The sequence below is a fragment of the Drosophila tropicalis genome, unplaced genomic scaffold (assembly GCF_018151085.1).
Source record: "Drosophila tropicalis isolate 14030-0801.00 unplaced genomic scaffold, ASM1815108v1 contig_630, whole genome shotgun sequence".
Taxonomy (NCBI): Eukaryota; Metazoa; Arthropoda; class Insecta; order Diptera; family Drosophilidae; genus Drosophila; species Drosophila tropicalis.
This window is the reverse complement of record NW_027173110.1, coordinates 4,912-15,124: the sequence shown is the minus strand read 5'-3', so window position 1 is coordinate 15,124 and position 10,213 is coordinate 4,912. Positions and strand designations below refer to the sequence as shown.

Below are 10,213 nucleotides of genomic sequence, written 5' to 3'. Positions count from 1 at the left end.
CGTTGCTAAAAAGAGAAAACGAACGAAGAGAGAGAGAGAGAGAGAGACTAAGAACAGCGCAAGTTACTTTGAACAAACTTGGAAATCCGTTACTTCAATTCTTTCTTTCTTATTTCTTCTATGGAAATTTACAGAACTTTGAATTTTGTAGAAGACAGCGTGGTTTGCTGTACTTGATTTTTACTCAGGAAATTAATCTCGGTCGATGAGGTTGCACCGGATGCGGATTTGGAGTGTGATTGCCAGTAGGTAGGGAATCGTCCTACACCATAACGGTATGTAAGAAGGAAGCTGATGAGATACTTGAACAATTGTTATGTAAGTTTTGGGAGCTAGAACAATTCGACGAGGAGCCACGTGGGGTTTCAGTAGAGGATAACTGGTGCGAAGATTTCTTCGTTAAGACACATAGCCGAATGCCGTCTGGGAAGTATGTTGTTCGTCTTCCTTTTCTAACATACTTGGACGAATCAATGGTAATTGGAGAATCATATAAGGGCGCGCTAAAACGTTTACATTCTCTGGACAGACGGTTGCGTACCGATGCGAGTTTGAAGAACGCTTATGTTGGCACGATAAATGAGTATCTGGAGCTGGGTCAAATGGAACGTGTAACGTCACGGGCTAGCAAGACGGGCAATCCTGCATTGGGGGGAGTCGATCATTGTTACCTACCGCATCACCCAGTCATAAAGGAATCGTCATCAACTACGAAGGTACGAGTTGTCTTCGATGGATCGAGCAAGACGAGTAATGGAAAATCACTTAATGAGATTCTAGCAATAGGTCCAAAATTGCACGTACATCTTCAAGGAATCATGCTCAATTGGCGAGGGCTAAAATGGGTATTTATGGCGGATGTTGAAAAAATGTACAGATGTATTAATATTCCAACCGACAACGCGCGGTACCAACGTATTCTATGGAATCCGGACACTAGTGATTATGTGGCAGAATATGCCTGCACGACGTTGATGTTTGGAACGAGCTCCGCACCTTATTTAGCCATGAGAGTTATGAAACAATTAGCTATGGATGACTGCGAGAAGTATCCACTGGCGGTGGATGTTATAAATCATCAAATGTATGTAGATGACATACTGTCTGGTGGCGACAGTATTGCAGAAACGGAGGATGTCAACATCCTTCGTGGTGGTACATTCGAACTACGGAAGTGGGCGAGTAATTGACCAAAGCTATTAGAGAACATACCAGTTGAGCATCGAGAATCAAGCGGATTGTTACACATGGAAGGTAATGATACTATTCGCACTTTAGGTCTATACTGGAGTCCCAAAGAAGACGAGTTCCGTTTTGCTTTGCATGTCGTTCCGCCAATAAGCTCACCTACAAAGAGGACAATACTATCAGCAATTGCAAGACTGTTTGATCCTATGGGATGGCTTAGTCCTATAATTATTACTGCCAAAATTCTCATACAGCAACTATGGAAGGAAAAAATTGGCTGGGATAGCACACTACCGGACACTATTAAGAGAGAATGGGAGAAATTCGTGAAAAAGTTACCAAACATAGTGAATAGGGATTCCAGAGAGAAGGAAAATAACCCAATCTTCATTCGTTGAATTCAAAATATGAACTGATTTTATTCACAAAAGTATGGAGTTTATATAGGGAATCTTAGGCTCTAGAAGATAACAATTGTTCTTAAAATATCTTATTCTAATGAGACTCAAATCCCACGTTATCGGGGGTTGAAAATTATTATTATCTTGGGCACGGCTTCGGCCACATGACCTCCTGCCGTTGTGATATTTTGGGTTAATTACAAGTGTTTTTCTACAATGTGTGTGGCGGATTCTAATTCTAGTCATATGCTAGATTACTTGTTTGTGACAAAAGTACAGTTGTATTATGTTTTCTTTAGTGCATCTGATTTGGTGAAGCCGCTTCAGATGAACACGATGTTTATTCTTAAACATTCTGCAAAGGGCCGCCAAATGTGACGTTTTGGAGTTTATTTTTATAGTATGTAGTTAGTTTTTGATTTAATCGACCTTTAAATTGTTAAAAAACCATGCGTTGCCTCCGATCGCCTCTTCTTATGCTCGTTCGGACTCCGCTCGCCTCTCCGATCTGCTCCTGCGGCCACCTGGCAATATCCTTTTCGTCTCTGCAACTCAGTTGTGGCTCTGCTGCTAACGCGCTGCCTCTTTGCAACTATTTCATTGCTCTTCTGCTGTCCTTTGTTGCCTAATTGCAACTGTTTCATTGCTCTGCTGCTGATCTTTGTTGCCTACTTGCAACTACATACAGCGTTTGCAACGATATAAGTGTACATACACACTCAATATTTTTATTATACTTTCGATATTACGGCTTCGAAAACGCCAAACACCAAAAAACACCGACTGCCGAAATTACTACAGTTGCTCCACTAGCCAAACTGCCTTTAAAATCGGTTAAAACTCTCCCGCCGCCGAAGATACTACAGTTGCTCCACTAGCCAAACTGCCGTTAAATTCAGAAGCACGCATTTTTTATTTATTAAGCAATAATATTTTGCTTTAATTTTATACTCTGTCTGTTACCACTGGTGGGGGAAAACAAGAGTTATTTATTTTGCTACCTTTAGCTGGTCTAAGCATTTACACTTGCATTAGATCTCAAACTCTTAAGGAGCTGATTGAACCTCTGAGTCTCTTACCACTGGTGGGTGAAAACTACAGAGTTCTTTCTTTTGCTACCTTTAGCTGGTCTTAGCATTTACACGTGCATAAGATCTCAAACTCTTAAGGAGCTGATTCACTCTCTGAGTCTCTTACCACTGGTGGGGGAAAACTACAGAGTTCCTTTTTTTCTCGGAGGGCCAAAATAATCCATCCGGCTCGAACGACCAAAATGAATAGGGATTCCGGAGGAGAAGAATAACCCAATCTTCATTCGTTGAATTCAAAATATGAACTGATTTTATTAGCAAAAGTATGGAGTTTATATAGGAAATCTTAGGCTCTAGAAGATAACGATTGTTCTTAAAATATCTTATTCTAATGAGACTCAAATCCCACGTTATCGGGGGTTGAAAATTATTATTATCTTGGGCACGGCTTCGGCCACATGACCTCCTGCCGTTGTGATATTTTGGGTTAATTACAAGTGTTTTTCTACAATGTGTGTGGCGGATTGTAATTCTAGTCATATGCTAGATTACTTGTTTGTGACAAAAGTACAGTTGTATTATGTTTTCTTTAGTGCATCTGATTTGGTGAAGCCGCTTCAGATGAACACGATGTTTATTCTTAAACACATAGTAACTATACGAATACCACGGCATGTTACATGGGGGCTACCGGGTGGTGTGGCTGAATTGCACCTGTTTTGCGATGCCTCGTCACGAGCATATGAAGCTGCGGCTTACTTGCGCTTCCCAATTGGAAAGGATAAGTATCACACAGAGTTGCTATTGTCAAAGGGGAGAGTATCGCCAACTAAACAACAACTAACCCTACCTAGGGCAGAGTTATGTGCTGCGCTTGAAGCAGCCAAAATGTATAAGTATCTAAAAGAGAATCTAAGAATTAACATTAATTATTCGAACACTATTTTTTGGTCAGATTCTATGATAACCATCAGTTGTATCCGTGGTGGAGCTGCCAACTGGAAAGTATTTGTGTCCAATCGAATAAACAAAATCCTGGAAATCTCAGACGAAAGGCAATGGAGACACGTCGCCTCGAAAGATAACCCTGCAGATTATCTAAGCCGTGGCATGGGTGCAACCAAGTTGGCATCGTGTGAATTATGGTGGCATGGGCCATCATGGTTACAAGGATCGGACATCAAATGGCCTTGTAATAATATTGATCAGGATTCGCTGTCGGTTGTTGACACTGAAGTCAAAAGGGTGACCTGCCATAAGATATCAGTGGAAGAAATGAAAGTGTAGCATTTATCAGCAAGTATTCATCGTATACACGACTCGTCTGGATTATATCATATATAAAACGTTTCGTATATAATTGTCGTACATCTGTGGCAGAACGAAGAGGATTAGGACTTTCAATTGTGGAATTAGAAGAGGGCCTACGTGAATTGATTAGGATGGTGCAGAAGGATTGTTTTAACTCTGAAGGGAAGGCGCTATCGGAAGGAAGGGTAAGGACAGCATACTACTGTCTCTTAATCCGTATTTTGATTCGAACGAACGTGTTTTACGTCTCGGAGGCAGGCTCCGAGATTCCCTGTTGCCCATAAATGAAAAATATCCTTATATATTACCGTATAAACATCCTTTCACAGATCTGGTCATATCTTACAGTCATATTTGCACCTTGCGTGGTGGAACCTCACTAACGCTGAATTTTATAAGGAAGAAATTTTGGATTGTTAATGGACGCAATGCAGTTCGGTTTGGAATTCATAAATGTATCACATGTTTTAAGATGAAGCCTCAATTTGCAGGTCAGAAAATGGGAATGTTACCAGCAATACGGGTACGTCCTTCTAGAGCATTCTCATCCGTTGGAGTGGACTACGCTGGACCCGTAAATATTTCGCCCTGCAAAGGAAGAGGACGTGTATCTCAGAAGGGATATATTGCTGTGTTCGTATGTCTAGTGAGCATTTAACCGTTTTATTGGCAGACGTGGCCTATGCACACCCGTTTATAGTGACTGCGGTACTAATTTCATTGGAGCCAACAAAAAATTGCAAGTGGACAAACTGGCATATTGTTCGTACATAACGAAACATATTGCGCCAACATTATTGAGAAAAGAAATCAACTGGCATTTCAACGCACCATCAGCGCCACACTTTGGTGGATTGTGGGAGGCTGGAGTGAAGTCCATGAAGTATCATCTGAAGAGAACTCTCGGAGAACAAGTTTTAACATTCGAGGAAATGGCAACTGTGTTGGCACAGATTGAGTCTTTTTTAAATTCAAGACCGTTATGTCCCCCATCAAATGATCCTGACGATTTAATGGTATTAACACCCGTTCACTTTCTGATGGGTGAAGCGCCTTTAGCACCTCCTGCTCCGGAATTGGCTAAAGTTACTCTGATTGATCGATGGAAGAATTGTCAATATTATGCACAACAGTTTTTGAGAAGATGGAACTCGGAATATTTATCACGATTACAAAGGATACCAAAATGGCTGCAGACCAAGGAAAATCTAACAGTTGCCTATTCAGGAGAATTGGATAGAGAATGACACCAGCCCTACACCTAAGCGTTAAATTGTTACTTTCTCGTTTCAGTTTTCTCTTCGCAGGAGTCTTCTGGACGTGAATTTGATGATGAAGATCGTCATCATCAAAGGGGGGAGAATGTTTGGGCTCCAACTGAAGCCAGGCTCTCTTTGCTAAAAAGAGAAAACGAACGAAGATAGAGAGAGAGACCAAGAACAGCGCAAGTTACATTGAAGTGACAAACTTGGAGATCCGTTACTTCAATTCTTTCTTTCTTATTTCTTCTATGGAAATTTCCAGAACTTTGAATTTTGTAAAAGACAGCGTGGTTTGCTGTACTTGATTTTTACTCAGGAAATTAATCTCTGTCGATGCGGTTGCACCTTCTGTGCCCGCCGACAATTGTATTATAGTTTTAGGTTAAGAAAATAAAGCAACTGGATTGAAGTCAACCTGGTCCTCTGATTTCTTCCCAATCGCAAGTGCCTCAAAACCGCCTCGGTGGAAATCATCCAAAGGCCGCATCATATAAAGTGAGCAGTTTGGGGCTCCGCAAGGGCGCAGCCGTTAGCCAACATATATTATTCTTATTATTGCGATGTTTCTAGGATCGAACCGTTTGTTCTCCCCGAAGTCAAATTTCATCATACATTAAATTTAAAAATTGTTCTGCCCTTGCTATTACCAATACTTGGTTCAAATGAGTTACCTCTAACTAGGTGCTTTCATAAGACTGACTTTGCCAGACTAAATGAAAACATTATCACTACCGGTTGGTCCTATCCATACAATTGCAGATATATGAACTCAGCTGTTCGCTTCTTTTACGACACTCTGAAATGACTTTTTGATATTTGCGTGCCTCTTGGTAGGCAGGAGCGGCTTAACAAACCTCACTGGTTCTCTCGAGAGTTATCCAATTTGAATATGTGAAGACTCGATATTATAAAAAGTTTGAAAAAACACGTCGTTCATCAGACGCTCTGTATACAGTCGCTCGTTCAAAATTCAGTGCCAGTTGCCAGGTGCCAGTTTAATCTATTAAATCTTATCACTACCAAATTTAAGGTAATGACTTTATCGTAACTCTCCTCAACTGGTCACTTATTTTCTAAACAATAGTCCTTTAGAACGTCTAAATAATATGAATGATTTGGGCGTTCTTATGGACCATAAGTTAAATTTTAACACCCATATTTCCACCACGGTCGCAAAGGCCATGATTGTTCTTGGTTTCATTTTAAGATGGTATTTTCGGCAGAAATCATTGCCATATTCGAAGCAACCATAATAGCCACCAAGATAAAAGGCAAAGTATGCATCTGTTCTGACTCGTTGTCAGCAATTGAAGCTATTCAAAATATTAACAACAACACATATTACCCAGACATAATTCGAAAAACACTAATCAAACAACAGCCTTAAATCATGCTCCTATGGGTCCCTAGCCATGTTGGTATAAAGGGCAACGAATTTGCTGACGAAGCAGCAAAAACGGCGACTATATCACCCCTCATTACGCATCCCAATTATAACAAAACAGACATAAACAGATACATTAAAAACCACTTCTCCAATCTAAATTTACTACTAATTCAACAGACATCATGCTGGTATCAAGAGATAAACAGACATAACAAATACAATGTTGATGACTATCTTAAAAAACTAGAAATTTGCCAAATACCTAGAAAAACCCAAATAAAACTTATAAGGCTACGACTAGGACATACATGAACACCGATTCCTTCAAAATAATCCCAACCACTGTAAATTCTGCAACACAAATTCTATTATGAATATAGAACATATCTTGAACACATGCACGGTGTTTCAAAGCTTTCGAAACCATATCCCAAACCAAAACCTTATCGCACTCATATCCAACCCAACCCCTGAAAATCTAAAAGAAATTATAAAATACCTCAATCTAACCAATATTATGAACCTCTTATAAGATAAGCTAGCATACAAAATAATATATTCTAGACTAAGAAAATTAAATGAATTATATTAAAAGAATGAATATCTAAACATGTACCAGCCGAAGGCCTTAGCAGCTATGGCTGTCTCCCCCCTGTAGCTATAGATTTATCTATAAGCTAACATTGTACAAATAAATAAATAATAAATAAACGTCTAAATAATATGAAAGTTAAATTTTAACACAACATATTTCTACCACGCTCGCAAAGGCCATGAGTTTTCTGGGTTTCATCAAAAGAATTTGACGACGCCTATACAACTAAAGTTCGTTTTAGTTCGCTTGTCCGTCCTATCTTAGAGTATGGATCTTGCAATATGAGACTAGACTCGAATCCGTTCAAAAGCAGTTCTTGCTATTTGCACTTCGTGGCTTAAGCTGGGATCGCAAAGTCGATTCGCATTCGTATTCTAGTAGACTTCTCTTGATTAACCTTCGTTCCCCAACTAACCGTCGACTTATGCTTGGTGTTATCTTTATGCACAAGCTCCTAAATGGTGATATCGACTCGCCTGAGTTATTAGCTCAGGTGAATCTGTCGGTACCATGTAGACGGAGTAGACACCCTTTGATACCTTTATCCCTTAGTCGTTGTTCTTCTAACTATGCCATGCATGAACCTCGTCGTCATTAAGTAATGCGTTCTCAGATTTGCACCACCGATCGACAGTTACAAGCGAGAAAGGGACAGAGATACGCGAATCAGGCGAGTAAGACCGAGAGTATATAACATAACGGTTGATTCGGCGACGCGTGTGCGTGGCCTCTAGAAGTTTCTTCTTTGTCGTTCTCTCTTTCACATAAGTAGCGGTATGTATGAGTGACGCTGTCCATTGTCGAGGCTCGTCTGTAAATATGTGTGTGTGTTGCTTACGTCACACATATTAGTTTTAAAATATGTTATATATCACAACATGCAAATCACATCAACGCTCTCGAGGAAGACGGACGTGTTTTTTAAGCTCCCACGTTTTTAACTGATTTTATAATTTTTTTTATTTTGTTTTATCGGCATCGCGATCGAAAATTATATTATATTATTAAATCTAACTTGCACCATATCACTCGTTTCCGTTTTTTTCATTTTTTTTCTTTCATGCAAATTACAAGCAACGCTCATTTGTTGTTGTCTTGCAATTTCTGTGAGTTCTTGTTGCAGTATTTTTGTTATTGTGATTTCTAGCTCCCGTGCTATCGCTCTTTAACTTTTTTTTTTTCCTCGTTTTCGTTTCACTCGTCGCCGTTATTCGCGCTCATACTGTGTGTTATGTGTCTGTAATTTAGACTCTATATCACTTAGTCAGTGCTCTTTTTCCCTTTTAACCCTTGTGCACCCTCAATATATCGCTTTCTTGTTATTTCATCTTATTAACTCATAATGCCTGTCTGTTCTATTAAAATTGTTTGCAGCCAGCCCCACCCCTGAATAGTTTTATTTACTGTTGGTTGTGTAAAACTACAGTACATGTTAAGTGCGCCGGCTGTACATGCAGGGTAAAGGATCATTTAAATCAAAAAAAGGGTATAAAATGGGGATGTGAGTCTTGCCGGACCGTGGAAGATGAAATGGAACTTTTCATGCGGCAAACAAAGGATAACCTGATGAGTCTGTCCGAAAGTTTTCTTAAACTCTCGCATGAGTTTTTTAAATTTTAAATGAATGAGTGACAACTACACAATGAAATGAATAAGTGTGAATGTTAGTACTTGTCAAATCTCTTAAAATACGACACTCTGTTTAATGAAAGGCAATGAATTGAGTATCAAAGCATCGAAACGTAGTAAGGCATTCTAATCATTCGAATTATTCGAATTGTATTCTTTTTATTGGGACGTTTTAAAGCAACAACTAATTATTTTATTAAAAATGTAGGAAAAATAATGTTTTGGATTGGACATTTTGGACAAATCTTGGAAAATCTAATTTAGAAGGATAGAAACATAAAAAAGCCTATCTAATATATTATAATAAATAATATTTGCTAATCCTTCAAATACACGATAATGTATCTTAATGTACTTAACTAGTTGGAAAAAAAAATGTATCCATGTAGGTGGTTTGAACCCGTTGTAGTCTGAGTAGGTCCCTACTGCGCCACCGACCACACTAGTTTAGTCGTTTATTAATCACTGTTGAGCAACCAATTGTCATACACTGATATAGGCAGCAAAGCAAAGTCTCATGAATCATTTTGCACATCTCACAATGCTTTTGTTTTTGTATTTTTTAGTTTTCTGGAATATACTGGCGTCAGTCTGGTGCTCTTTGTCTCTGTCGCTCTTTATAAACCTATATGGCCTACGTAGTTGCGTAAGAAAAGAAATTTTAGTAATAAGCAAGCAAACGAACGATCAAGACGTGTTCTAGCAGTGGCAAACACAGTTCAGTGAAGTTAAAGTAAAAATAAGGTTAAGTTCTTATGAGAAATTAAATACAGTGGTTTATTGTTCATCAATCACATATAGTTAAAATATATACAATACAAATAAATACTAAATACTAGAATCAGAATTAGGGTTCGAATGCATTCGTATCATAGCAACTCAATATCTTACCTTCATACTCATTCAATTCGTTTTGTTTCGTTCAGCACACTCATTCACTTGAATTCGATTTTCAAAGTCATTCCGTTCATTTATTTGGTTTTGAATGTTGTTAACTCGAATTGACTTTTCTATTATTCATGCAGCTGTCTATAATTAATTATATAAATTTTTTTGTGACCTATCATACATACTTGTATCATCTTGATCACTTTTAATATTTAAAATTTTTATACCCTTGCAAAGGGTATTATAAAATAGGTCAGATGTTTGTAACGCACAGAAAGATACGTTACGACCCCTTAAACTATATATATTCCTAATATATATTTCTAATTAGCATGAGAAGCTGAGTCGATATAGCCGTGTCCGTTCATCGGTGCGTATGCGTTTTACTCAGCCATCTTAAGAGCTATTGGCATGAAACTTGGGATTTTAGAAACTTATAATATATACCCGGAGCAGATAAAGTATGAAAATTGTCAGGATCGGACCACTATGTCATATAGTTGTATAGGCGCGAGGAACTT

General features: G+C 38.7%; 1 protein-coding gene across 1 annotated transcript; it reads left to right on the top strand.

Moving 5' to 3' along the window:
• The first annotated feature begins 473 nt into the window (after positions 1-473).
• Positions 474-1,190, top strand: LOC137578670 (uncharacterized). Its single transcript, XM_068292242.1, has one exon. The coding sequence runs from the start codon at positions 474-476 to the stop codon at positions 1,188-1,190; it is 717 nt and encodes a 238-aa protein (XP_068148343.1).
• Positions 1,191-10,213: the final 9,023 nt, after the last annotated feature.